The sequence below is a fragment of the Parus major genome, chromosome 13 (genome assembly GCF_001522545.3).
Source record: "Parus major isolate Abel chromosome 13, Parus_major1.1, whole genome shotgun sequence".
Lineage (NCBI taxonomy): Eukaryota > Metazoa > Chordata > Aves > Passeriformes > Paridae > Parus > Parus major.
The window spans coordinates 4,578,292-4,606,015 of NC_031782.1; the positions used below are offsets into that span (position 1 = coordinate 4,578,292).

At 43.2% G+C, this 27,724-nt stretch overlaps 3 protein-coding genes across 7 annotated transcripts; all 3 read left to right on the top strand.

Annotated features, from left to right (window-relative positions):
• Window positions 1–7,563: 7,563 nt before the first annotated feature.
• MED7 (mediator complex subunit 7) lies at window positions 7,564–9,483 on the top strand. 4 transcript variants are annotated; one of them, XM_015642002.2, is made up of 2 exons: window positions 7,564–7,631; window positions 8,513–9,483. In XM_015642002.2, exon 2 carries the CDS (start codon window positions 8,531–8,533, stop codon window positions 9,221–9,223), a length of 693 nt encoding a protein of 230 aa, XP_015497488.1. In that variant the 5' UTR covers window positions 7,564–7,631; window positions 8,513–8,530; the 3' UTR covers window positions 9,224–9,483. The 4 variants fall into 4 exon arrangements, with proteins under 4 accessions (XP_015497488.1, XP_015497487.1, XP_015497489.1 ...); XM_015642001.3 differs by lacking the exon at window positions 7,564–7,631 and adding an exon at window positions 7,644–8,021; XM_015642003.3 differs by lacking the exon at window positions 7,564–7,631 and adding an exon at window positions 7,644–7,852.
• Window positions 9,484–9,577: 94 nt separating this feature from the next.
• LOC107210763 (hepatitis A virus cellular receptor 1 homolog) lies at window positions 9,578–19,847 on the top strand. Of its 2 annotated transcripts, XM_015641998.3 has the most exons (9): window positions 9,578–11,049; window positions 12,485–12,829; window positions 13,397–13,447; window positions 15,392–15,471; window positions 15,731–15,787; window positions 16,179–16,293; window positions 16,587–16,626; window positions 17,013–19,432; window positions 19,530–19,847. In XM_015641998.3, exons 1-8 carry the CDS (start codon window positions 11,001–11,003, stop codon window positions 17,104–17,106), a joined length of 831 nt encoding a protein of 276 aa, XP_015497484.1. In that variant the 5' UTR covers window positions 9,578–11,000; the 3' UTR covers window positions 17,107–19,432; window positions 19,530–19,847. The 2 variants fall into 2 exon arrangements, with proteins under 2 accessions (XP_015497484.1, XP_015497485.1); XM_015641999.3 differs by lacking the exon at window positions 13,397–13,447.
• A 1,593-nt stretch (window positions 19,848–21,440) lies between these two features.
• Window positions 21,441–27,688, top strand: LOC107210765 (T-cell immunoglobulin and mucin domain-containing protein 4-like). Its single transcript, XM_033517774.1, has 4 exons — window positions 21,441–21,978; window positions 24,994–25,335; window positions 26,466–26,819; window positions 27,471–27,688. Exons 1-4 carry the CDS (start codon window positions 21,456–21,458, stop codon window positions 27,686–27,688), a joined length of 1,437 nt encoding a protein of 478 aa, XP_033373665.1. The 5' UTR covers window positions 21,441–21,455.
• Window positions 27,689–27,724: the final 36 nt, after the last annotated feature.

Here is a 27,724-nt window from a genome sequence, read left to right on the forward strand (position 1 = left end):
ATGAATGATTATATTGCTGATGGTACTGGGGCTTGGAGAGATGCAGTCTGGTGGAACATGGGTAAACAGCAAGATAAAAAAAGTATTTTCATTAATTTGATTTTTCTGAAAATCATTCCAGTGTAAATCATTTATTGGTGCTGAGTTATGCAGAATTAGGGTATAAGAAGGCAGCTCCATATTGCCAATGCATTTTAGAGTGTTTGCAAGCTCAAAAGATATTAGATTTATTTTAAATACAGTTCATAAGGGAAAAAAAAATCAGAACAAATATCAGAATTGAAAAAAAAGTGAAGGCTCGGATTTGTTTTAGGGCAGTTTAGGAACCGCAGAAAATAACTGTTTATCCCTCCTAAAATATGAAGTGTCATATCTCTTCCTTGCTTTACATTTTTTAGGCAGGAGGCTCCAGGGATCATCAAGTGTTCTTTAACAATTTTGTTCAGTGCTAGTTAAGAACGTGCATTTGCCATAAAAATACTATTTAAATATAGGACTTAATGTACAGATTTGTAGACACTTTGCTTAAGACAATGCAGTACCTCAGGACAGAAACAAGGACAACCAAGGACAAATGGAAGATGTTGTGCAGCTGATGCCTATATGTGTATATATACACATATAAAAATAAAAATAAATTATAAAAATAAATATGGTGGTCTTGCTGAAGACAAGATACAGCAGATATTGTAACATTTGTCATGCTGAAGTCTAGTAAGCCTGTACTTCATTTCTTGGTAGAGTGACTGTGTACTGAGGAACTCTTGTGGTAAGTGATCAAGTGTGTGATCTCCTAAAAAAAGCATCACTGCTGAGAAGGGGGATTTCATACCTATTTGTAGATTAGGATAAATGCTCAGGCCAAATTTCCCAGTTTTTCTACAAGCCAGTCTACCTCACGCAACACACGGGTACAAAATATGCAGAGTTTGGTGTGAGTTTTTTGGAACTGAGCCCTGTGTAAGCAGCAATTTGGATAAATTCCAGACCTTGCACCTCCAAAATATAGGATCACTTTTGTGTGCTCATAAATTTCTTTTTGCTTGAGAATTTGCTGGTTTAGATTATGCTCCAAGATCCTTTCTTGTAATTAATGAACTAAAAAATGTGCAGTAGACTGCCCTGATAAACTTTTGGATTTCACTGCACCTGCAACAGTGAATTACCCCTATAAAGGCTTGGACCTTCATCAACAAATATTTCACTTAATTTGAGTCAGTACAGTTGGGTTTATAATGATAATTTTTAACGGCATTGCATTTTTAGCTAGTAACACTTGTTTAGGACTCTTTCTAGCCTCCTCTCCACACTAACTGAAGTGTGTAATTAAGGACTTGGTGAAAAATCTTTGTAGCTTGGGCCAAAGCGGTTTGCAGTTTGCTGGCAGAGATGTACACGTTGTCTTATCAGAAAATTGAATACAAATAGCAATACAAGGGTGTGACATTGCGGCTCTACAGAAGGAGCGCAGGACAGCAGAGAGTTGAGAAGCCAGCACGGAAACCTCTGAGAGGAGAGGTGCTGCTGGAGATGGAGGATGTGGGAGAAGAGAAGATTAACCAAGGTGGTGAGTAGTGGGGGGAGAGCTAAGAAATTCTTTGAACATAGTGACTGGCAGCTCGATTTGTTCATGAGATAGGAGATGAGTTCTCAGAGGGACACGGAGAGGGGAGCAATTTGATCAAATACACAGATAAGGGGCTTGGCAACTGCACTGCATTGGTGTAAACATGGCATGATGTGACACCGTGACAATGATGTGACACCAGGTCTGACATGGAAGGGGCTGCGAGGGGCCAGGTAAAATGGGGAAGAGAGAAACAAGGAGAAACTGAGAATACAGGTTTGATACAACACATGCAGAAAGATGCACAAGGAAATACGAAAATAACTGCAAGAAAATGATTGCAGATCTTAGCCTGGAATATAAGAACTAGCAGGATTTAGCAGGCGAGATCAGCCACTGTGAGTTTGCCATGGTTTAAAGTGAAGGTGGGCCAGCTAAGAGAGTAAACAGGGAAAATATGAATGACCCTGAGGAAGGAAACAAGTCAACACAGCCAGATTTTGTTCAACATGGGATTTGATATAAATGCAGATTTCATATAAACATGGGTGTTGGTTTCAGTGAGAGTTGCTAACTAGTGCTGTTTGGCAATATCTTTATCAGCTGATAACTCTGCTGATCTGGGGAGGAAAGCAGTGGCTGATCTATCTTTGTATCACTCTTGCCTCAGATGTACCCCTTCTTTTTTTTTTTTCACTTTAATTCTAAATCCCATGTGTGCAAACACACAAATACTTGAGTGTAGCAAGCCAAAACCAAAAAGGAATACTAAGGCTATATAATGTACAGCCAGGTTGACATGTATAAACAAAAAACATAAGGTTTAAGAATTGTATTTATATTTAATTGTACATTTAGGAGGGAGTAATCTGTTTAAGTGTAGTTGAATTTCAAATACCATTATTTCTTGACCAATTTTTAACTAGCATTCTTCATTCCTTTCAAGACATAAATAATTTGGCATTATCCATCTGGGTGAATAAGGGTTATAACCCTCTTAAAGAAAGCCTCAGGCATTGAAGTGTTTCAAGACCTTTCTACAGTTGAGTAGGATATATATAAATATAAATAAATATATATATATATAAATGCACCACTTGCCCAGGACCAAGTTGGTTGCAGAGCTGGAATATGTGAGTGTCTCTGCAGAGCTCTAGACACAAACTACAAAGCCTTCCTGAAAGGGCTCTGACCTTGTAGGTACCATTTTACACTGAACACTCCTTTCAAGAATTTTGGCAACACTTTATATTGCAAAGTAGAGAAATTTTGTATCCTTTAGAAAATAATTAAATATAACAGAATATCTTAAAACCACTGTAAGACTAAACTTCATGATGAGAGGTGATGAATTTTTTAGGTATCCTACATCTTCTCTTCTTCAGTGCTTTTATAAAGCTTGTTGCCATGTACCCTTTGACACTTTTCTGTCCATAGGCAGGAAAATCTGAAATATTTTAAATTACTAAGACTGAAGTTTGAGCTGTTGTGTGCTCTAAATATTCCTCTGTGCTGGGCAAGTAGAGGTTGCAGATAAAGTTCTTCTTATCAACTGTGGCCTCAGTGGACTCCTTTATTTCTTTCAATCACCTTTGTCCTTTCCTTGCTACGTCTTGCAAATTGCTCTATTTCTGATTTTTAAAAAAAATGTAATTTTATGGATTGGATTTTTTTCATAGGGGTTTTACCCAGATTATGCAGCTCTCACTTTGATTACTGCAGACTGTGAAAATCTCCCCACCCGCACATCCTGCTCCGAGACCAAGGTTTATGTCCTGAAGGCGGCAGAGAAATTTATGAAGTTAAATATAGGTAGTTTTTGTTTCTATAAAAAACAACAGTCCGGAAGGCTGCAGGTCTCTCTTCACTCTCATAAACTGACCTATATCCTTCTATCATGTGCAATATTTGGGTCAATTTTACTGCCTGGGTGCCAACTCTTCCTTTACACCAGCTGCTCAATATGATGATTATTACTCGACTTCTAAACTTCCATAATTCAACCCATTTTTCTACTTAGCTCAGAGTGTGAGAAAGTCATATTTAGGTTACTCAGCTGTCTTGCTTCTTTGACAATTCATTATCACCCCAATAAATATGGCTCCAGTAGACCCAAAGCACAAGACAGAAAGCTGCAGAAAAAGGGAAGAATTAGCCTGGTCTTTACGAGCCAGATGCATCCAGCTTTCCTTGAGGTCTTACAACTGCACCTTTGAATCCCCTCACACTGCTCCCAGTGACCCAGGGAGTTGTAGAAGCAGAGCAAGATTCTCCTGTGAACTGTCTGGGAGCCCTGGGAAAGCGGATGCCTTGTTCTGAGCATCTGCTGGGAGGATGTAGTGAATTATCCATCATTTGTAAAGTGAATAACTCCCAGGACTGGCAGTAACATAGAGAACACATTTTACACTGGAGAACATGCACAGGGTTAGGACAGGCTCTTCTGTGATGAAGGGACAATTAATCCTTTCCTCAGCTGTTCTCTCTCAGGCAAAAATGCAGAAAGGAAAACCTTGTTTCATGGAGGTCGTACCCAAACTGGGATTTTGCTCCAGCTCCTTTTATTAGCGCCTGGCTATCATTGTTCCTGTCTGTCTCCCTCTGAAGACAAAGGTGGGACTTGTACTGCTGGCAAAACGTGCTGCAGATCCCAGGGTTTTCCCTGGCAGAATGACAAGTTTGCCATACCCAGGTCACTGATGGGTGGACAGGAATTACTTCTTCATGCCATGCAGATGCACTTTTTTGTTCATTCACATGTTTGAATAAGCAGTTACAACAGCCATGTGAGCAAGAAAACACCCAGCATTAATGTCTGGCTTAAAAATCAGGTTGGGGGGCTGCTTCCAGAGACAATACTATGACTATGGACATAGGAAGGAGTGCTGGGTGATTCCATCAAAACATGGATTTTGGGCTCTATCAGTTTCCTAACAGTAATGAGATACCTGTTTTATTGCTAAATAACCATGAAAGCTCTGTTTTAAGCTCTGGATCTGTTTGATAACAGGCTGTAGAGCAGGAAACAGTTCAGCTGTCACGTGCACTGCACTCTGTTGTGCTCCAGTTTTCACATGATGAGAACATTTAAACTCCTTTCCTACATTAGCAGGTGTGCCAATAGGCTGCAGCTGATATTTTAATCTGAGGAGTCAGGAAGAAAAGGCTGCACAGCACTGCACTGCAAATTTATTAACTCCCAAAGCCACAGCAGGAGACAGAGAGATGGGAATTAACCACAGCAGATGGAGACATAAAGCTTGGTTAAGTCTCCTTCACCCCCAACAGGCTCCTTTTCTCTTGCCCTCCTCCCTGGTATCTCCTGCAACAAAGCCTGTAACAATCACCAAAAAAGGAAATTCCTGAGCTCATTGCTTAACCAGGCTATAAGATACAACTCTAACTTACACCCAGCAAGAGACTGGAACTGTTTGACTTTGGGGTTGTTTTTCAGACAGCATGAGAAAAACACACATCTATCTATCTATCTATCTATCTATCTATCTATCTATCTATCTATCTATCTATCTATCTATCTATCTATCTATCTAGAGTGCAATACCAGCAAAAAATGAAAGAAATCTGTTGTAGCACAGAAGAAAGCAGTGCTTTTCTAAGAGTGTGCTTGAAAATGGGGTTTATATTTACTGTGCTTGTACAATGTTTGGATTCCAGTTCTGCTAAAATAACAGCATACTGCAATGGCACACACTGTACACACTGCTGCTGAATTAATAGAACTGGAGTGCCTGCTACTGAAACATGCCAATTTGCATAAAATTAGTTATGAAGAAAATGAAAATAAACTTAACCAAAGCTGTAAATTAAGATGTTGAGTCTTTGAGGCAGAGAATATCATGGTACTACTTCACCATCTGCTGAAGGGGTGTCCAAGTTTATTCCCACAAGTTGGAGATGATGTAGGAATTGTGCTTCATTATCAGTTTTAGGTTTGTACTGGATAGTGGCCTTATTTCAATAAAGAGCTGGAATGGAGCAGAAAGCAAACTGTGGAGTGCTACACTTGACATTCCCCATCATTCTTACTTTCTCATTTTGAACCACTGTAAGGAGAAGTGTCAGCAGCTCCCCATGGGCTGGAAAGGGTCATTCATGGGTCTTCTTAGAACCAGCCCTGCCACCAAGAACAAGACTGACCTTATATCCCCTCTGTCTTGGCCACCATACAGAAATTGGCCACATACAGAAAATGAGACAAGGAGATCACAGAGATCAAGCAAAAAACAAGAGCTTGGCTCTCACTGCCTGCTCCTGTTTGAAGTCACAGCATTTTACATCCTTGCTGCATGGTTCACTGCGTGCAAGGCACTAGAGAATCAAGCTCAGCTCCTGTAAAAAGAATGTGAAATCAAAGTCTGGAAAGTCCAATAAAACCAAAGGTGTGTTGGTACCTCCTACTACACTGGTGTTATCTCACACATTTCTGGAGGCAATGATTTTTATTCCTTGCCTGTCTTTCAGAGTATGATGTAACAAAATGGTTTGAAACAAGATAAGAGCTTTCTGTCACAGAAATGGGGAGTACAGTTCCTCACCCTGTGTCACCAACCTCCTCCTTTCCTTCTCCCTGTGCACTCTCCTCTCTCAAAAGCTCTCCCTGATGCTCACACGGCACACAGCACAGCGTGTTTAGTCACTAGAAAAGCTGGAAACTTAACCAAGGAAAACTGCAGCAATGTTTTTATGGGGTTTGGGGCTGCATCAGTTTGCTTTGCAATCCAGTGTCCGATGGTGACGGCACAAGCAGTGACAAGAAAGGCTGCACAGCCAGTACAGGGGCTGAATGAGCAGGGGGTGAAGAAAGGAGAGAGGGATCAGGAATCAGGAGTAGGGTGAAGCAATGAGACCTCCTTTTCCAAAGCAGAAACGTTTTAGTTGCAGCATCCTTCTCTGAATTCAGCGAATTGCTCACAAATGAAAATAAATCAGCCTATTTTGCAGCCAGGCTTGTACTCACTGTAAATTGTAAAGTGTAGTTCAGTTTGGAATATTTAAATATTCAACTCATTGTAAATTGTAAAGTGTAGTTTAATTTGGAACATATGAACATTCAGAAAATCTGTGCATCATTTCAGGTTTTCTCATCAAATAAACCTAACGATTCTGGACCTTCTTTGCATGTTTTTAGAAATAATTAACAGGATCCCAAGTAATTATCATTCGACTGAATTTTTTTTAGTGAATGATCGATCTGGAAGAGTGAATCTGTAAATGACACTGCGTGTGTGGGGATGGGTCCCTGTCACCAAGGCCATTGCTGCCATCTGCTGCAACGGCACAGAAACGGCCAAGAGTCGAAAAATCCTTCCCTGTTGGCCATTCCAGGGAGAAAATCCTGCAGAAGCGACCCAGCAAGCCCAGCTCTACGTGACCCGGTGAAAAACTGAAATCCACGGTGTTAAATTCAACTCCTCCCTGAAGAAAACGTTAAGGAAAGGAACGGAGCCCAACCTTTTGACACAGATTTATGGTCAGATTTAGTGGATTCTGCTGCAGGAAGGCTGCAAAAACTTCCCAGGGGGACTTCAGAGGTCTTTTCCAACCTAATTGATTCTGTGATTTCTGTGATTTCTGTGATTTCTGTGATTCTGTGACTCCCAGCAGCGGGGCCGCCCTGACGCAGCCCCGTTCCGGCTGTTCCAGAGCAGTGAGAGACGCCAGGCTGGTCCCTCCCGCCCCGGCAGCTCCTGCCGCCTCAGCAGCGGCTGTGGCGAGGGAGCCCCGCACTGTGAGGGGCCTCAGAACCCTGAGGGGTCACAGAACACTGAGAGGCCCCAGAACCCTGAGGGGTCACAGAACGCTGAGGGCTCCCGGCAGCCCCAGGACGGGATAGCCCCTCAGAGCCTGCACCCCCATGACGGAAACTGATCCCCACGCCTGGACCCGCCCCCAGCGAGCTGAGTGGAGGAGCGCCTGACTGCTCTGCCCAGTAGCCAATCAGAGCGCGGCACCGCGAGGTCGCGAGCCAATAGGAAGCGAGAGCAGGAGCGGCCGGGCGGAAGCGGCGGCGGTGCTGAGGGAGTGCGGCGGGCGGAGCGGGCAGGTGAGGGTGGGAGGTCGGTGAGGCGTTTGGGCGAGTTCGTGTCTTCCGCCGGGTCGTGGTTCCGGCTTTTCTCTCTCCATCACTTGCGAGCTCCTTCCGCGGGGTTTGGGCCGAGCCCGGCGCAGAGCAAGGTGCCGGATGTGGGCCCTGCCTGGTTTCTCTCGTGGGGCGCGGGTGAAGAGGGGAGGCCGCACGAGGAGCGGCTGAGGTCACTTGTTCTGGTGAGCCTGGAGAAGAGCAGACTGAGAGCCGACCTCACCGCGGGCTGCAGCTTCTCCCCGAGGGGCAGCGCCGATCTCTGCCCTCTGTGACCAGTGACAGGGCCCGGGGGAACGACTGGAACTGTGCCGGGGAGATTCGGTGGATATTAGGAAAAGTTTCCACCAGAAGGTAGTCGGACACCGAACAGGTTCCCCAAGCTCTCTTTGGTCATAACCCGAGGCCTGAAAGAGTTCAAGAAGCTTTTGGGACAAGCTCTCAGGCATGGAGGGGATTGTTGGGGTGTCCTGTGTGAGGCCTGGAGTTGATCCTTATGAATCCCTTCCAGCTCAGGCTATTCTATGATTCTGGGGGGGTTTGCCCACCAGGCCCCATCTAGGGAAGGAGGTCACTCCTCTCCCTTTGGCTGCCCAGTTTATAGGCTGGTCTTTTATATTTGGGGAAATGAGTGTTCTGCGTGCTTCTAGTACAGTTAATCTTGCTATAAGTATACCTTGGTGAAAAGGTGATGTGGATTTGCCAGGAGTTTCCTGTATTCTGCACACGGATTTGTCTCTTCTGGCTCATTTTCTCACATCCACTTCCCATATTTTGTCTTTGTTTATGTCTGTATTCTAACCTGACACAAATTCTTGACATTTGTTTCTTGGGTCATTCCCTAGGTATTTTGTCTGGTAAAAATGGCTGAACCTCAGCAAGTGAGTGCCCTTCCTCCGCCTCCAATGCAATATATCAAAGAATATACTGATGAAAATATCCGTAAAGGCCTGGCTCCAAAGCCACCGCCGCCTGTGAAGGACAGCTACATGATGTTTGGGAATCAGTTCCAGTGTGATGATCTGATCATCCGGCCCCTGGAGAGCCAGGGTATTGAACGGCTGCATCCTATGCAGTTTGATCACAAGAAGGAGTTAAGGAAACTTAATATGTCTATCCTGGTCAACTTTCTGGACCTCTTGGACATCTTGATAAGGAGTCCAGGGAGTATAAAGCGAGAGGAGAAACTGGAAGACTTGAAACTACTTTTTGTCCACGTGCATCACCTTATAAATGAGTATCGGCCTCACCAAGCCAGGGAGACGCTGAGGGTCATGATGGAGGTGCAGAAACGCCAGCGCCTGGAGACGGCTGAGCGGTTTCAGAAGCACCTGGAGCGAGTCGTGGAGATGATCCAGAATTGCCTGGCTTCCCTGCCTGATGATCTGCCTCATGCAGAGGGGGGACTGAGAGTGAACGTGGAGCCCATGGATGCTGATGACGGCAGCAACTGTGCTGGACAGAGCGAAAAGCAGAGGGAGCGTTCTGGTGGCAAGAGAGATCAGGTTTTGGACAAAGATGCAGCAATGTGCAGCATTATTGATGAAATGACATGAAGCAATCACCTGGTTTTGTTAAAGCACCACAGTGAGAGACAGAAGGGATTTTGAGGATACACGTATTTTGTTTTGCTGTTGTACAAGCAGACAAAGCATTTGTTGTGCACCTGTTGGAGGTTGTGAGTGACTGGGCAGATGAAAATGTTTTAATGTTTTGTGACCTGTGTTTTTCTGGTAGAAGTGAAAAAGTCTAGTTTTTTGCTAAATGTATCATGTCAGTTGGTAGGCACAGATTAAAGTTGGCTTTTCCTGTTGTACTTTCATTTGTCACTTCCTGTTTGTTTTGGGTATGCTATTCTATAATTCTGTATGCTCTTGAGTCCAGAAAAAAATTCCTACAGAAATGGTGCTTATTTTTCACACAGACAACACACAGCAACTTAGAAAACAGGCTCACAGAAACTCAGATTACATCAAGGAATTCCTTATGGGCTGTGTTTGAGGTGAAATCTGAAGCAAGTGGGTTAACTGTTGTCATGTAGCTCTCATATCCTTTTATTGTATGACCAGAAAGGCTTTCTTGGGATCCTGGCAGAGCCAGCCTGCCCTGCCTTTCCCATTTTTGCAGAGCAGTTTCAGGATCCTGCTGGTAATTATCAGATTTGTTCCTCTAGCAGCTCCCTGCAGTTTCCTGTTCCTCAGAAAACCACAGGAGCTGAGAGGAAGCCCTTTCTTAAGGAGTTCTGCTTCCAGCTGCAGCATGCAAAAATCACCCTTCATTCCTCTTTCTATCTCTTCTTTCCTTCGAGTGTGTTGCCAGTTTGTCTCTCAGCTCTTGGTTTTCCTGATTTTCACTTAAAAAACCTATCAGTTTGATGCCTCTCTACTCCTATAAGATAGTCATGCAAGACAAGGTTCCAATTCTAGCATCTTCCACATAAATAACTCATAGTACTTTATTTCATCTGTATAAAACACTGTGAGGTAGTTCAGCTGCTTCAGCAAAGAATATTTCTTGGCCCTTGATCACAGGTGCAGTTCTAGCCCCAACAATTAAAAAGGCAAGGTATCCTCGAGGAGAGTGGCCAGGGAACAGCATTTCTCACAAGCTGTATTTCAGCATTTTGTCACAGTGAGCCTTGAGTCAGTTTCCACACTACTCTTCCAACTCTATTGTTTTATGTTATATTGCAAAAACCCAGATGTATAAGGAATTTTTAAATTTGAAAAAAGACTGGCACTCCATTAGGCTCAACTGTGTAACAATTTTCCAAAACTACCAAACTATTGCTGCCAAAAAAAATTTGCCAGAAGATGCTCTGAGTTGCTTCTAAGTATTAGAACCTGAAACTTACGATGAAAAGCTTGAATCCTACAAATCTGTTACTTGGCCAAGCCCTTTCCACTTACTACAGTCTGCTACATACTATGTAATCTTTTATCCAGGCACTGTCTGCTGTGACAAAAGCAGGTGTGGGAAACAGTCTGGGGCAGTGAATGGCTGGTAGTCGTGTCAGCTCAGTGCTGCTGTCAAGTTTCACTTACAGTCATCAAAGAGATCTGGAAAAAACAAGAAGAAGATTCTGTGGTGCTGTGAAGTGTTGTCACCTCTCAGTCAAAGCCCTGGCAGCAGGAACTCAGTGCAGCTTGGCTGCACTGCAGGACACAGCCCAACAGCCCAGCCTCAGCAAAACAATCCAGATTGGACTGAGAGGTGCCCACAGCTCTGTCTGGAGATGATGTGCTAAGAAGGAAACGCAGAAGTACAAAAAGAAGATAATTTTTGGTGAATGAGAAGGGCAAACGGGAGCATTGTTCGTCACCTTCAGCCAGAATGTTGTCTTACATCTGCCTGAACTGGGTTCTCCTGGTGATATTCACAGGTAACTGAGGGGGCAGGAACAGCTGGATGGAGGTGGGTGGAGGTGACATGCACCAGGGATTCTGAGGGTAGCAAAGAGAAATTTTATCTTGCAGCAGGAAGCTGCAAGTTCTCTGGGTTAAAATGGAACTTCATCACAGTGGCTCAATAGAGTTCTAATGGAAAACAAACATGCTGAGGGCATGGTGATTTTAAAGATGCTGCTTCTTCTGCTGGCTGCTCATCTTATTAGTGGGGTTTTTTAGATAATGATGATTTGTGCAGAGGACTTTAAATTATTTCAGAGAAGATGTGAAACAAGGACATTTCACTTTGGCAGGCTTTGTGAAGATGAATGCTTAGGTAGACAGGGAAAAGATCAACTGTGGCTTCTGGTATTTTTAGCCATATGAAATACTACTGGGACAAATGAATAATTTTTCTTTTTTAAATCCTGAGGGAGCAGTCCTAGATTGTTAAGGGCAATAAGAATGAAAACAACAGGTTGCAAAGTGATACTAATAAAGACAGACAGACATTAAAAACTTGGTGGTAAGATAACTTCAGTAGAAAGAAAAGGGATATTAAAGATACTTCATGTAGTTCTTTATAAAACCTTTTTTGATGAGTTTTATTTTGAGCTTCCTTTTCATATTAAATAAGCTGGTTTCAGAGACTGGTTTTTAGTGTGTTGTTGTGGCCAATTCTCTGTGTGCAAGTTTATTTTTAAATGTAATAAGCTAGGAAAATATCTAAGCTGGACTGGGAAAACAGCTTTCTTGCTGTCGTGAATGGGCTACTGGGCATTAGCGTTCACTGTCTTGACCTGAGCAGCGTGACACTGCCTCCTGGAAATGTGACAAACTTATGGGGAAGCTAACAAGTTAGAAACTGTGCAAGACTTAGAAGAGAGAATAAGGTAGTGGAAAAAAAAAAAAGAATATGTATAATATTCCTCAGAAAAGCCCTGGAAAATTTCTTCTGATAAGAATGGGCAAAATCTGCTTTGAAGCAAGAGAAAAGGAAATTCATTCAGTGGTGATCATTCTGATGAAACCTGCAGTTTAGTTAACTGAAAGGGTGGAAGAGTTCCCCACAGTGGTTTTGAGAGAAGTCAATGTCTCACTGTTCCCCTGTGTGTGTGGCTTGGATTAAATGTACACAAAGGAAAAAGTTAAGAGTCAAGGGACTGCACCTGGCTCAAGAGAAGCCACAGAGTCTCTTCACTTCATTGCCTACCTGCAGAGGCTGCAGAAAATGTTCTTTCCTTGGATGTGTCTCTGGCCAGATCATTATCCCTCACTGCACCAGTCCTGCCAGGACACATCTGCTTGTGCAAAATCTGATCCAGCAAAGCCTGCTGTTCTTTGAGAGACAGGAGGTTTCAGGACATGCAAGATGCACAAGAAGTTTCCACTTGCTCCGTTGCCAATAACTGTTTCTCTTTTTGTCCACAGGCCCCACAGTATCGGAATTAGTTGTGATAGGAGAGGTTGGTCAGGACGTCACTGTGCCCTGCCACTACAGTGTGCGGGACAGAAATGGCATCACATCCATGTGCTGGGGTCGGGACAGGTGCCCCAGCTCCAAGTGCTCCCGGCCCATTATCTGGACAGATGGCTGGAGGGTGACAGAGCAGCACAGCAGCAGGTACCAGTTGAAAGGGGACCTGCAGAGCGGGGACGTGTCCCTGACGATCGTGAGCGCCAGGGAAGCAGACTCTGGGATCTATTGCTGCCGTGTGGAGCTCCCAGGCTGGTTCAATGATCAATTAATTAATCACAAAGTTGTGGTAAGGAAAGGTGAGTGCAGAGGAGTGCTCTTGTGAGTACTGTTGTGGTGGATCTGCTCCTGGCTCTGGACTTCAAAGCTTGTGGTGGAAATGATTTCTGCAATCATCCATGAGACTGATCCTGAGGACCTTGCACATCTGCTGTTAGTGGTACCTCAGTTCAGCTGCCTTGGGCAATGTTGTTATCCCACTGCAGCCACTGCAATTAAAAAAGGACATGATGCTTTCGTGGAGTGTTCGTAGAAACACTGAAACATTTGAAAGAAAGGGCAGCATAAAGTATTTATCCAAAATTTTATTGCTGCACCTTTGTCATTGAAAGCTGTGTTTGATTTTCCCTGCTTGATTCTAGATGAAAGCCCAGGAATGCAAAATTGGTATAGGGAAGCTTTTTATCAGTTCTTCCTTTGATTTTTCATTTTTCCCTTGCTTGTGACACTATATAGAACAAGTGGCTGACAAATGTACTTCTGCTTTGCTAGAAAATTTTTATTATGGAAACACTGTCTCTTTCTCACTAAACAAATACCCAATAGGTTAATTATGTGTTGATTTTGTTTTATTTTTTTAACATCAGCAACGATCTCTACTGCAAGTCCTCACACTTACACCTCTGAACAGACCTCAGGTAACTTTTTCTGGGTGTTAACAGCATATACAAGCCATATTGTAAATGGGGAATCTTAGGAAGGAAAAAAAATATGATGATAGATGATAGAAATGTCTTGGCTAAAATTTATTAGATATTACCAAAGATCAGAACTTGGATTTAAATTTTGCTTGATATTATACAGAGTCTAACAGAAGGAACATGTATATTTGGGAGGAAGCTGCTTCCAGATGTGATGCTTAAGTAGATGTTTTAGTGGTGCTGCAAGGTTTGCCTTTATTTGACAGTTGTTTTGGTTTGTTGGGTTTTTTTTGTGGTATAAAATCTAACCTCATCTTCTAGAAATGCATCCCATTGATGGAAAAACACAACTGTTTAATCAGAACTGTTTTACTGGACTAGTTCAAAAGAGCATCCAATTAAGGCTTCTGCCTCCTGTAGCAGTCAGCAGCAGATGATTAAGGAGGATGGTAGAAAAATGACATTAATTTTGTGATACAGTGCCAAATTATTCTTCCACCCTGGTTTAAGGTGTGTCCCAGAGGCTGCCCACGGCCTCTGTGCACATCTAATGATGTGAGGTCCCTCACTGCAGGGAAAGAGACAGTGCTCAGCTATTCCTCACTTGTTTTCTACATTCCCCTCACAAGAGAATAAACTTCTATCATGAACCCATTCAGCTGCATCTTTTCCAGTCTGAAAAAGACAACTTTAATTTCCACTACACAAGAGAAACCTCATGGTGTAGCAATGGATTATTCTCTGGATTCTGAAAAAAAAGAATCAGGGATGCCATTTGTATTTCTTCCTTATCTTGGATGTTTCCAGCTAAGCAGCTCCAAATTAGTGTTACTACAGTTGCATTTCCTTTTTGGAAGGAGAAGTGAAAACTTTCTCAGACAGTTTCTATTCTAGTTGCAAGTAACATTGGTTCCAATCTTAGAACTCAGGGGTTTTCTTATCCCTGTGACCTCCTCTTTAGCTGATGGTGGAACAGTGTTTGAAGTTTTCAGAATACAAGGTAGTGTATGCATGTTCACACAGAGGGAGATTGAAAAAGGCAGGTGGCCATGTGGCTCTGATTTAGAAATACTCCAGAATCTCCAGTGGAAGCTGATGATCCTGTCCTCTTCAAATTAGAGCTTCTGAGATAAGGGTAGCAATTTCAAACATAAAAGCCACCAGCTGGGGTTGGCATAGAGTGAACAGGAGATTTTGTTTTCAGGAGGTTTTTTATGTCATCTGACAACACAGGGAGAAACTGAGAGTGATGATAGATAAGACAGAAATTTGTAGCTTTTAACTTTAAATGTTGCAAACAGCTGTGCTCTGGGAAATTACCTCAAAATGTGCTGCAGGTCCTTATGCAAAAATATCACATTTTGTTCAGTCTGTTTACTGTATAGCTGCCTGAGGCTTTAAAAGTATCACCTGCTTTCTGTGACTCTGCATCATGTGCTGCTTCAAGGCCTTGAGCTTCATCAGTTTTCAACTGATAACCTAAGTTTGCTTGATGCATCATTTTTTGCTTCAAGGCCAGGTTGGATGGGGCATTGAGAAACCAGGTGTAGTGGAAGACGTGGAAGAAGTGGATCCCACAGCAGGGGATTGCAATGATATGGTCTTTAAGATCCCTTTTAACACAATCTGTTTTATGATCCTATGATCACTGCTTCTTGGCTCCAGAACTGACTGGTAACTCCTTCCCAGTGCTGAGATAACAGCAAGAGCCAAGTATTTCTAAAGAAAGAGTTCAAAGCTCTGAAAAGAACAGCAGAAACTTCAATATTCAGAGTTTTGTGCTGCCCTCTGAAGGCACCAACTTCTTATGATATGCAGAGCCCAGTTCACTGTCTTCTGATACACACAGAAGTTTGGGGTCCCAAGTCAGGAGTACAAATTCTTCTCTCGAGGCAGAGCAGTTCTCTGTGCAAGTGATGTGTTTGTCTTGCCTTTGCTCAGCTCCTGACAGCACCAGTGAATCCTCCTTTACTACCACAAGGACCTGGCCATCGGTTTCTGCTTCAGAAGTTCCTCAGACTGTAAGCATCAACCTTGCTGTAGCACACCTAGACAGAGTGGATGGGCCTGAGAGGTTACTGGGTCATCCCTACAGGTCACTTCCACTGCTTTTGTCTGATTGCAACAGAGTATTGTTTTGTAGTCTGTGTTTTTAGTGGTTATAAAGACTGCTTATGTGCTCATTATGAGAGAGGGGGGGAAAAAGACCCTGCTTAGCATGCATAAAGTACTTCCCTCTTGAGGAGGAAGAGCTTTAGCAACATCTGTATTTCCTTTCAGGCCTCTACTCCCTGCTCAGGACTCTCAGACTGCTTGGATGGGACTACAAACCTGCAGGTATGGTAGGATGTAGGCAAGAGTGGAACTTGGGCCACCTGAGAGCACAGTGGGGGTCAAACAGGCAGCTCTGTGTGTCCTGCTGAGTCCTGCAGTGACATCAGGAGACATCTTAACTCATTAAAAAAATTCACCAAATATCATTAAACCTGAATAAATGGCATTTGTTATAACTTCAGGTCTCCTGAAAATCTCAAAGACTGTGTTTAACAGCACGGTTCACACAATTGTTGTGGAGATTCTGCTTGAAACTGGACCTGTTTCTCAAATTAAGCTTTTGGTCTCAGGTGTACTTTTCCTGCAGAGTTGTAAAAGACACAGAAGTTCTTTGGGTATTGCATGGACTTGTTGCTGTCAGTTCCACTAATGCTCCTTGGCTTGTGTTTGACAGAACACGTCTGTATCGCTGCCCAGTCAGCAGCACCCAGAACGTGGGCTGTACATTGGGGTTGGCTCGTGTGCAGCACTTCTGCTCATCCTGATTTTGGCTCTGTTCCTCACTAAACGTAAGTACTTCTCATAGGCAGTTACTCAAGGATTGCTCAGGTTTGTGCAGTCACAGCTGTGGCTGATGCCACGTCTCCCACTTCAGAGCAGGGAGCTGAGATCCCTGGAAACCTCTGAGCTGTGGCTGCTCACAATGGGAATTTCCTATCCTGAAAACATTTGAAGTTCCCTTATTTAGTTTTTTACACTTTAATTTATCTTGGAACCCACTACTTTTCTTCTAATTGTTTAAACAAAATGATTTGTTTAAATTATTGTTTTTTTCTTTATTTTCATTATGGATGGTCCTTAGAATATTTTTACAACACAAAGAAGATGGGTGGTTCTGCAGGGTAAGTTTTCTGTTCCTGCTTTTGCTAATAGGACAAGTGAGGTTGCAGAAAAATAAATGTCAGTGTGCTGACCATTCCATCACATACTTGGGCTTTATTTTTTAACCTCAAGTTAACAGAAAAGAAATATAAAAGAAACTAACAACTCCTTCTACTTCTTGTTACTTAATAAGCAAAAGTAAATGTCACTGTCATAGCTTAGCATGTCATAGCATTAGGGAGCTTGCTAATCTCAGGTGTGAATTGTCTCATAAGTGGAAAGATGATTCATCATCAGTCATGATCACATGTTTAAGCGTATTTTGCATTTTCTAGTGAGCTGGTTGATCTGTTCCTATGTGGTTTTATTGTCTGTTTAACACCATGGTTTTTACTCTTTTGTGCAGCTTTGTTGTATTTCAGAGGCCACAAGGTGTGGGGAGCCATACTGCCCTGGAAGATGAGAGTCATGCAGAGGAAAATGTTTATATCATGGACTAAGGACTGGATGCATGGCTGCCTTTGTCATTGCTGGGACAGTAAAAAGTTTGCAAAATGTTGGCTGCTCCCTCTGTTCAGCAGCTGAACGTGACTGCACTACTGAAGCATTATTCACATCCTAATAATAAAACAAATAAAAGCTACTCTTTTAATTAAAATCTTTTTCAGCCTGTTCCAGAGACAGAAACCAAAACTGGCATTAGTGGAACTTCCATTTCCTAAAGAAAGTTATGATTGTATTTATTATCTGCTTCGAATTCTCGCTTCCTTGCTGGAAAAAAAAAAAAAAAGAGGAAGTGCCAGAAGGGCACAATTGTGTTCACTGTGGATTCTATCTGCCACCTTCCACAGAGTCTGTGCCATCAGAGGGCAGAAGCAATCTCAGAGCTGTGTGACAAAGATGTCACAGGGCCAATCTTGGTATTATTAGTAATTTAATACACACTGAGTTGTATTTCCATTGAAATCAGGGATGGCCTGTTCTGGTAACAGCTCAGTAATGCAATATACTAATGCCTGTCCACCTGGATTTAAATCTGGAGGAGCTATGGCTGCTCAGCCCCGAGGGGATATCCTTGAAGCCTACAGCATCAGCACATCAGTGGACAGAACAGTCACAGCTTGTGTGCAGAGAATTATGATTAAGTGTGATGTTTTTTGGCAAAGTACATCACTGTTTTTCTGTGGTTTTCTCCTCGGGCATATCTTTACCCTGAGAAGCCCTTGGGGTGGAAAATCTGAGCAACCTTCCCACCTACCTTTTTAAAAATAATGAAATTCTTTTCTTAGCTTGCAGAGAAATCATGGGCATTCCACAAAATATTGGCTGGAAGTTGGCCTTGCCTTCACACATCTCTAGATATCAACTCTTAATTCTTAAGAATGTTGAATTTGTTTGATGGATTTTACCTCATAAATGGGAAATATCTGTGGCCAAGTGCCTTTCCTCTATTGCTCCTCAGTTAGTGATGTGCCTCAGCTTTTATTCTCTGCAAAACTAAACTTTGATTTACTTCAAATAAATGGAGTCAGTCCTGTGAGTATGAGTTGCTGAGGGAGAGACACAACACACCCAAATCATCTGTAAATGGAAGAATAATTGTCCTCAGTTGTTTTTAAGAACACATTTTAAACAGAGGCTGGAGAAAGAGCTGAAAAGCAGCACAGGCAGGAGAGACCCCAACTCTTACCAAATTTTGGTCAAATCATTGCTGCCACAGGAAAAACAGATGCACCACAAACTTTCTACCACTGAGGTAATTTTAAACTCCAAAACGATTTCAACAATGCACTGAGGCATAAAGGCACAATAATAAAATCAGTGAGTATTTATGTTAGCAGCTGGGATAGGATCTGGTTGTGCTTTAGGGGGAGCTGGGGTCAGTGGAGAAGTTGTCCCTCCTTGTCCCAGCTGGTGGAGGTGGGAGGGCTCGGGCTGGCTGGGGAGGGCAGTGGTTACCCCAGGGGTCACACCTGGCTCAGGTGAGGTCTTGCAGATGAGTGTTCATGCAAAGACTCACAAAGGAGGGAAATGTTGGAGGTTTTTCTCACAAGCGGGACAGGACTGCTGGGTGATGTGTCACAACCTTTTGTTTTGGGCACCAAACTTGTGCCACAGGAGATGGCACAAGCTCATGTCTGCCATGAGCAGCTGATCTCTTTGTTATAGAACATTTTAAAAGTTTTTCAGCCAATGGCATTTGCTAAAGCTCACAGACAATTGTTCTATTCAATCACTAAAGGTATACGTACTCCTTCTTCAAACAATGCTTGTTTGTTTGCTTTCTGTTTACAGTACATAATACTCTATTATTAAGCTTATATTATTAACCTTCTATTATCTTGGTAAGCATATTTTTCTGCAGTCTTAAGTTCTATCTTGACCAAGCCTAAAACCTCAACTATTGTTTAATGTCCTTGCATATTGTATTATTGTATCTTCTTTACTTTCAGGCTTTGCAGCTGCAGCTAGCTGTAAGTTCTCTGTTTTTTCTTTTCTGAGGCCTATTTTCACAGCTTCTGAAAGTCTTCTTACTTTCACTGTTTTACACAGGAAAGGTTCATCCTGCTAAGAAAGGAAGCAATGGAAAACAAACTGGGACAGGTGACCTTGGGGTGCTTTGTATTTTCACTGGTGATCTCTGTTCTTCTGGGATCTCTGTTGCAGCAGGCTGAAAAGGCTGAAATTGAAGGTGAATTCATGGCTGACTGAAGAGTAGGAACACAGAAATTGGGTGATCACTGATCCCAGGGACAGGAAAAGTGATGGACAAAACCAGCTCTGCCATTTTCTGTCTTCACATTGTGTGTAGCTTTGTGGAAGAAGGTACTGAAACCAGAAAGGACCTGCTGGCATCAGACTGTATTTTTGCATTTGACTATTAATAACAATTACTAACCCAAAGTCTCTGCCCCTGCTGCAGATGTTGCTTTCCTTCTGCCCAGCTGAGCATGTTGCTGCTGCAGGCTCCAGCCCATGAGAGGAGCTGGAGGAAGTCTGATCTGGTCTCTGGACTGGCTCTCAGGAAACATCTTCTGCAATTTCTGCTTTCTGCAATTTTATGTAATCAGCCTCTACTGGGGTCAGAATTAGACATGTGTGGGATCTCCAAAATCATCTGATTTCAACTTCCTATGCTCTTATGGAGTTTGTGGGCCCGCCTTAAGACTCCTAATCATAAAAGATGCTTGTCTGTAAGGACTTTTAAATTAATATTAAAGACTAATTCAGGCTAATCCTTGCTGGTTTTAATGTAATTTTTTTTCATTAAAAAAAAGTTTTTAATGTAAAATAAACTTCTAAAGTATCCGATAACCAAAATCTTGAATCAAGCAAAATCTTTCTGCTTTGCAACTGCTTGGTAAACAGACTTTACAAAGGTTGTGTGGAGCAAGAGCTTTGCCTTGGGCATGCAGTGAAATACACATCCACAAAGGCAGAAGCTCCCTGGGCCTCTCATTACCTGCACTCGTGTCAGTGAATCTTGGAACTGGCATTTCAAACTGAGCCTGAGAGACAAGCAGGTGGCACTTGGAACCCATTCAGCCATCAGGAGATTGTCTGGCAGCACATTGAGCTGATGAGGCTGATGGGCTGAAAACTCTCTTTTTTGAGACACCTCTGCCTTTCCTACGTGCAGGAAGCCACTAGATAGCAGTACAGAGGCAGAGAGTGACCCATGTGTCTGTGGTTCTTCCCTGCACACTTGGATTTTGGATGGTCTTTTCCAGTACACTCTGCTGCTGTTGGCCCAGCCTTGCTATAAAAACAAAGCTGATGGGATGCTGTGCTCATCCTGTGCCTTTCCTGGTTGCCTGTGACATACTGTCCAGTCCTGTCTGGACAAGCTTCATGGAAATTTGTAGCTGAATAATGACCCAAGTTTGTGCCTCAGGTGAGATTCAGCTGCTCCCTGCACTGGCATCAGCTGAACATCAGCTCACAGCCACTGCTGGGTGGTGAGTAATGGGAGAAACTGTGATCATTGAAGGGAAAAAATCTCCAGGATATTGGATGCCTTGGGTTTCATTAGTTCTGTTCACAGAGCAGCTGTGCCATTGTATGAACTGTACCTGGTAGAATATTGGTATTTTACTCATTGCCTTTACTGCTAAAATTTTATTTGCTTTTTTCAGTGCTAGCAAGCAGAAGGGTGATATTTTCATGGGCTTGACTATCATGATAAGCCCAAAATCTCATTACTAAAAGTGTAATGCCTGGTTAAAAGCCCATCATTTTATCATTTGAGCTTGGAATTGCACTCCAGTTTGCACTGTGCTACATTTATTTGCACAGAATTTTGTCTATCTGCAATTCTTCATTCCTGACCTTACTGCCCTGAATTACTTTTGCTTTATTACTCAGCTGTTTCAGAGAAGAACTTCCAGACAACTTATTTGTCAATTGGTCAGAAAGAAATAAAACAGTCAGAAGGAGTGAAACATATTTCTTGAAGATGATGTTGCATTTCTTTGGGAAGGATGTGGTTTTGGCAACAAAACATTTGCAACTTCCTCCAAGGCTATCTTTGCAAACAGAAAATACGAATTTGGGGAAAGAGAGGGGTCTTCAAGCAGAAGGCAGAAGCATGGGAAATAAGGGATTAGGCAAATGTAAGTGAAGAGAAAGTCTGAGGGGAGATTGTGCCAAATATTTAGGGGTGCAAAAGCACAGAATTTGTTCTCAGGACCCTGGAACAGAAGTGGGCCTTTAAAGTTCCAGGCAATGGCAAAGCAAATAGAATATTGAAATTTCTGGTGATAATACCATACTGAGTGTCTTGGAAGAGGAAAGGTGAGAAGGGCAGCCTGTTCCCAGGGTTTACTGCCCTCTTGCTAAACACTCCCCAATGTCCAGTGTAAACCCCCCTGGTGAGCTTGGAATCATCCCCACGTGTCCTGTCAGTGGATACCAGGGAGGAGAGATCAGCACTTCCCTGTCCATGTCCCCTCCTCAGGAAGCTGCAGAGAGCTCTGAGCTCCTCTCAGCCCCCTTTTCTCCAGCCCTGGATCCTCAGCTGCTCCTTGATGTTCATTCCAGCCCTTGCCACCTGCTCAGTTGGCCCCATCTGGGTACATTTATGTACCTGAATGTCCTTAAGTGGTGCAGACAGAGCTCCAAGTGGGGCTGCAGCAGCGCTGAACACAGTGGGAGATCCCCTCTTTGGCCAGTTCCTATCCGGAAGCGTCGGAAAGAAACGCAGCGTGTAAAATCTGGAAATGGAGAAATGAGACTTCAGTGGGACTCACTCAGTGCCTCTGGAAAGGAAAAGATCTGGTTTTCTCTTCTTCCACTCGCTGCCCTGGTGTCTCCATCAGCCAGAATGTCCCATTCTGTGCTGTTTCACTGGATGATGATACAGATCTTTATAGGTGAGTCTTAACCTGGTTTTTGTGTGTTTGCTCAGGAAACTAACTTTTCTTTTTTTCAAATGAAAACCAGCAACACTTGTTTTGTGAAAACTGAACAGCGAAAAAGATCATAATTGTATATAGAACTTTAAAAATTTTCTTTATTTACTGAGTTAATACTGCTTGGTTTGTGTTTTTTTCACTTTTAAAAATTTTTGCAGTTTCTTCTGTGTTAGTGCCCTTGTTCTCTTCCCTTGCAGAGCTCCTGAAGGATGAGAATGGCTTTTTGTTACGTGCTTTTAACTCAGCTCCATGCTGAGAATGTGTTGTCTTGAGGTTCAATAGTGAGTTAAGTGCTTCTTTTCTGTTTATAGTCATATCCTCTGCAATCTCATCAGCAGAGAAGCTTCAGTAAGGAAAAAAAAAAGAAAGGATTGATAGGGCAAAGATTCCAAATATCTTCTGTGAAGTAGGAAAATTATTCCAGGAATAGATCAAGGGGGGAAAAAATCTTATCAAACATTTGTCTTTGCTGGAGGATGAACGTTTTTGTCCATCCACTGACCACTTTATGGGAGAGAAGACAACTACAAGAGCAACTATTGGAATTACTGCTTATTGCCAACTGCCTCTGAGGGTGGGTTTGAGAGAGACTGTACACAAATATGAATATACCTGTATGATCTAACCAATTATGAATACCTATTTCTATTTTGGATGGGATACTAAACATCTGGAGTCCATTTCTCTCTCACTGATGAAAGACTTTGAGTGGCAAACCTAACAGACTCCAGTGGGAACACCCAGGCAAAACCCTGGGTCAAATCTGGATGCCTGGAAAATCAGGGCCTTGGAGAAGGGCAGGATTCCCTTCACAGCAAGAGCAGGGTTTCAGGAAGCTCTTCATTTTAAAGACCTGTTAATTCCCTCCTATTTACTATTTCCTTTGGAAAATGTATCTGTAGAAGAGGCTGCTCCTGAGAAGTAAGTTATTTATTCCTTGCAGAGGTTCATGCTGCTGATTCCAGGCTGCTGCAGCATTGAAGCTCTCCTCGCCAGCCTGCAGTGCAGGCAGATGTTGGCAACATTAGCTTCACACAAAGTGAAAGAGGATTTGAAACTGCAAAACCTGTAACTTTCTAGCAGGACTACTAGAGGGAAACTTCATTCAAGACACTCTGATGCCTTGTGTCTTTCCTCTTCTTCTTCTAAATTATTTACTGATTTATTTACTAAGTTTAGGGCTCTCTTTCTCTCAAAGAGAAGAGCAGGCAAATTTTCATTTTTTAAAGGGTTGCTTAACAAGGCTATTTTTGTGCTGTGCAGAACTGGGCTGAAATAGCAGAAGATGAACCCATTTCTTCTCAAGAAGCAGCAACCTGAATTCTATCAACAGTTTTAGCTGGTTTTGCACACATCTTTGTTGGGGTGACTTGAAAATACGTGTTAACCTGCTCATGACTAACCCCTTGCTCCCACATAAATACTTTCAAGATTTCAATACTGCATGTTCTGTCCTCATAGAGAGAGGCTGTTTTCTCTGTTTTGCTGTTTCAAGGCAAGCGAACCTTCCCTTTCCAGGGGCCAAAGCCACCATCTCACAAAGCCTTATCCTGTATTCAGGAACTCAGTTTCTGGCATATCCTGCCTTCATTTCACTGCAGAAGCTCCTGCCTTTCAGGATGTATTGCCCGTTGTTTTGTCTGCCTCTATTCTTTCAGCATTTGGAGCAGTGGAAACCTGAATGGGTTGGCTTCTCTTGCCAGTGGGATAAGCAATAATGGATCTGAAATGTCATCCCAATAACAAGTCATGAGGCAGCCTGCCACAGACTGAAGCCTCACCTAGGGAATAGTCCATTAAAGAGAAAACAAAAGAGACATGGACACAGTTGGAAGCATCTGTTTGCTATCTGGGAGTGGTGCCAAAAAGGAAAGGCATTCAAACAGCTGGCAAAATAGAAATGTTTGGCAAACCAGGGCTGGAGCTGGTGATAATAGCAGTGGCAGCAAGTCCTCTTTGGGGTGAGCAAGCTGGCCATGAGGTATCAGATCTGCAGGGTTGGAGGACAGGTCTGGTTGCTGCCCAGGTCCCTCAGTTCCTGCTCCACAGTGTGTAAATGATAACATGGGGACAAAAGAAAGGTAGGAAGACTGACACAGACCAGGTGAATGTGAACCAGGAAAGATTTATTCCTGTCTGGGAACTGTTTTTGTATAGTGACTTTTGTGAAGAAGAAATCTCTTTTAAGGCAATCTGGGAAATCATAAACAGTTAAGAGGGAATATAGCAAAGATTCAGAGCAGATGCCAAGATGGACATTGGCTGTAAACACCAACTAAAGCTGGTCAGTAAGAGTAAGAGGACAAGGGAAGCGTGTATGTTCTCTTTTTAACATCAATATGACACCAACAACTAAAGCTTCTGTGTAGAGTTCCACAAGGTAAGTGGGATGAGTTTGGCAGGGCTTGCTCAGTGCACGTTCTGAGAACAGGTTCCTACAGACAGATCCCACTGCTCTGCCAGCTTAATTAGGCACTAATTTCACACATGAAAAGGTATTTTGGACCCTGCTTTTGAGACAGTAGTGAAAGGCAACTGTGACAGCATTTCCTTTTTGAAGGAGGTGATGGTGGGCTGGGAAAACCAGGTGTTTTTCACAACAGGGTTCTGAACAACTCTCAAACAGCCTCCCAGGAGAGGAGATGGGACGGGAGCAGAGTTTTCAAATTCCATTTGCAGAGGTCCCACCTGTGCTCGGGCTGTCAGCGACAGACCCCAGCTTTGCTCACCACATGTCTGATGCATTTTGTGAGCCTCCCTCCAGCAGCTGGCCAGGACCAGAGCAAGGAGCAAAGCAAAGAGAGCTGTTGTCTGTAGTGCCTCAGGCCACCAGCTGCCACAGGCTTCAGGAGAAGCCGTGGGATCAGCAGCTGCGGCCTGCCTGCGGGCAGGAGCGTTTCTTCTCACTCCCTGTGTTGTGTGGGCAGAGTCACCATCAGAGACACTCTCAGCTCTCCTCATTCTCCCCTGCAGCACACACGGTGTCTGAAGCAGTTGTGAGAGGAACAACAGGACAACCTGTGACACTGCCCTGCTCCTACCTGACGCAGCGCTCAGGCATCTCCGACGTGTGCTGGGGCAGAGGCCCCTGCCCCAATTCAAAGTGCAGAAACAAAATTTTGCACACAGCTGGCAGTAAGGTGACGTTCAGAGTGTCGCAGAGGTACAACCTGCACGGCCACGTGTCCTCTGGGGACGTGTCCCTCACCATCGGGGCGGTGAAGGCGGAGGATGCGGGCATTTACTGCTGCCGTGTGGAGATCCCCGGCCTGTTCAACGACATCAAGCGGAACATACGGCTGGAGGTGGCCAGAGGTGGGTCTGGGCACCTTGGGGAGGTCCCCAGCACGGAGAAACCACTCCCTGGGTACTGAAAATTGGGGTCTATGTGCAATTTTCCGGTTTGTTTTGGCCAAAGGTGTTTTTCCCAAATTACGTATTTTTCAAGGGAGATCCGCAACCGGTTGCCAATTTGAGTCACAGTCAATGTGCGGTTTAGATTAAAAAAACCCCTAATTTTACCCTTTTTTTACCTTTCAAATGAATATTTCATTTCTCATTGTGTAGCTCTGCTTGACTTTTTAAAAGATGATAGAATTAAAAAGGGATTTATAATTTAAAGAGCCCTTGGAATGAAATTCAGTTTCTCATTTGGTGTTCACCCCAAAACTGAAAAAACTTTTGTTTCATTCATGTCATAAGGAGACACATTAGGATGACCCACCCTTAAGGGTGCTTCCTTCCCCTTAAGGGTGGGTCCTCAACATCCACATATTTGGAAGTTTTGCCTCAGAGTCTTGAAGGTCTTCTTCCCCTTCCTATTATTTTTCTGAGCTGCAGGATAAAGCAAGGTCTCGCACAGAAAAGAAAGAGATGATATCCACCCTCCACAAAGCAGAAAGATAATTTTTCTCTGGCTTTCACAGAGTGCAATTGGTGTTCACAGCACATTTATTTGTCTTTTTTAAGCAATACAACAGGAGAGAGGGTGAAAAACACTGCAATTGCTTGTCTGCCTCTGAGGCTGAGGGCAACACTCCATGAAAGAAGTACCAGTTGCAGAGATTAGCAAGAAGATTGTAGCTGAAAAACCAAGCTGTTTTATTTACTGTATTTTTATGAGGATATTGAAAAGAAAAATAACAAAGTTTTCAAGCTTTGGGGTTTTACCGCACAAGGTTCTGACCCTTACAGTTCTACAAGAGGGTTAAGGAGGGGGTGTTCGAGACTGGTAAAAGAAAAGCAAATCTGTAAATCTGTATATTTCTCTGATTGCTTGTGCTTTCAGCTAATTAAAATAGCTTTATGCATAGTAACTCTCCCACCTTCATTGTTAGCATTTTAGCAGCCAAATAATTTTTATTCATTTCTGCATTGGCTTCCCTCAGGGTTGGTTGTGAATGCTCTGACCGTGCTTTTCCCTTGGCTGTGTTTTTTCCATGCAGCCCCTCCGGTGACCACCACAACCACCACCACCACAAAAGCTCCTGTTTTCTCCAAATATATTACAGAAACAACTTTTGTTCCTCAAGCAACCTCTGATCTCCAGCCAATACCAGAGACTTCAGTCTGGCTGACAAACAGCATCCTTCTACCAGAAACCACAGCCCCCGAGTCTCCAACAGTGACTACAGGGGAGATCTCTTCTCCCTCAACAGTTGCTAGCACAGAAAATGACATTTTTCCTGTAACTATGGTGGAAACGAGTGCTCCCCCAGATTTTCCAACTACTTCCCAAGCAGCTGATGTGATGACTGAAGATGTCATGATCTGCTCCACACTCCCTGGAAGAACAGAGGGTAATCAGCACCAATCCTTTCCTTTTTCTGTGTAGCAGAGATAGTCTGTGCTAGTCTGGCTGGCCCCACAGACACTCTTCAAATACTTATATTTATACCTGGGAAGTTCTCTCTGAAATGCCTGTGGGTGTGTTTCAGGGGGTTTAGGCAAACACAGATCAGATGTTGTAGATGATGCTAAATTGGGGTGAACAGCCAAGGCAGCAGAGGGTCAGGCTTCTTGCAGAGGAGCTTTAACATGGAGAAATAATGTGCCAGAAACCTCATTAAATACAACAGAAATAAATGCAAAGCCCAGCACCTGAGACGGAGTACCAGAGATTCACTTAACTGTGCACTAATTTTTTTCTTGATTTGGGAAAGACAATTGAAATTGCCTGGTAAAAAGATTAGTTTAGAGTATGTTCTGCTTGAAAAATAGTGAGAATTCAAAACATGTTTAAAATTGAGTATTTACATTCTCATCTCGTATGAAGGCTGCTGCTGTTGTTAGTGATCAGGGTGACCTGTTATCAAACCATTTGTAGGTTGCTACTTTATCCACATTACTGGCTTAATATCCACAGATTGATGTCTGCACAAGTTTGAATGCTGTGTGGAGACCCTTCTAATTAGTGATTTTTATAAGCTTTACTTTTAATTTTGTTTCAGTGACTTCTGAACTCCCAGGTACACTTCCAGCTTCAGTCATTACTGAACTCCCAGGTACACTTCCAGCTTCAGTGATTACTGAATTCCCAGGTACACTTCCAGCTNTCCCAGGTACACTTCCAGCTTCAGTGATTACTGAATTCCCAGGTACACTTCCAGCTGCAGAGGAAACCACCAGCTTTGTCATGATGGAAGAGATGTCAGTCATGGGTGAGTAGGATAACATTACAAGGTCAGGAGTTGCTTGCTCAGAG

Excerpts from the sequence above, each read along its gene's own strand:
- LOC107210763 (XM_015641998.3), top strand. The coding sequence starts at position 11,001 with ATGTTGTCTTACATCTGCCTGAACTGGGTTCTCCTGGTGATATTCACA. Across the intron at positions 11,050-12,484 it reads TCTCCTGGTGATATTCACAG|GCCCCACAGTATCGGAATTA; the intron begins GTAACTGAGGGG and ends TTTTGTCCACAG. Across the intron at positions 16,627-17,012 it reads AAGATGGGTGGTTCTGCAGG|CTTTGTTGTATTTCAGAGGC; the intron begins GTAAGTTTTCTG and ends TCTTTTGTGCAG.
- MED7 (XM_015642002.2), top strand. The coding sequence starts at position 8,531 with ATGGCTGAACCTCAGCAAGTGAGTGCCCTTCCTCCGCCTCCAATGCAA.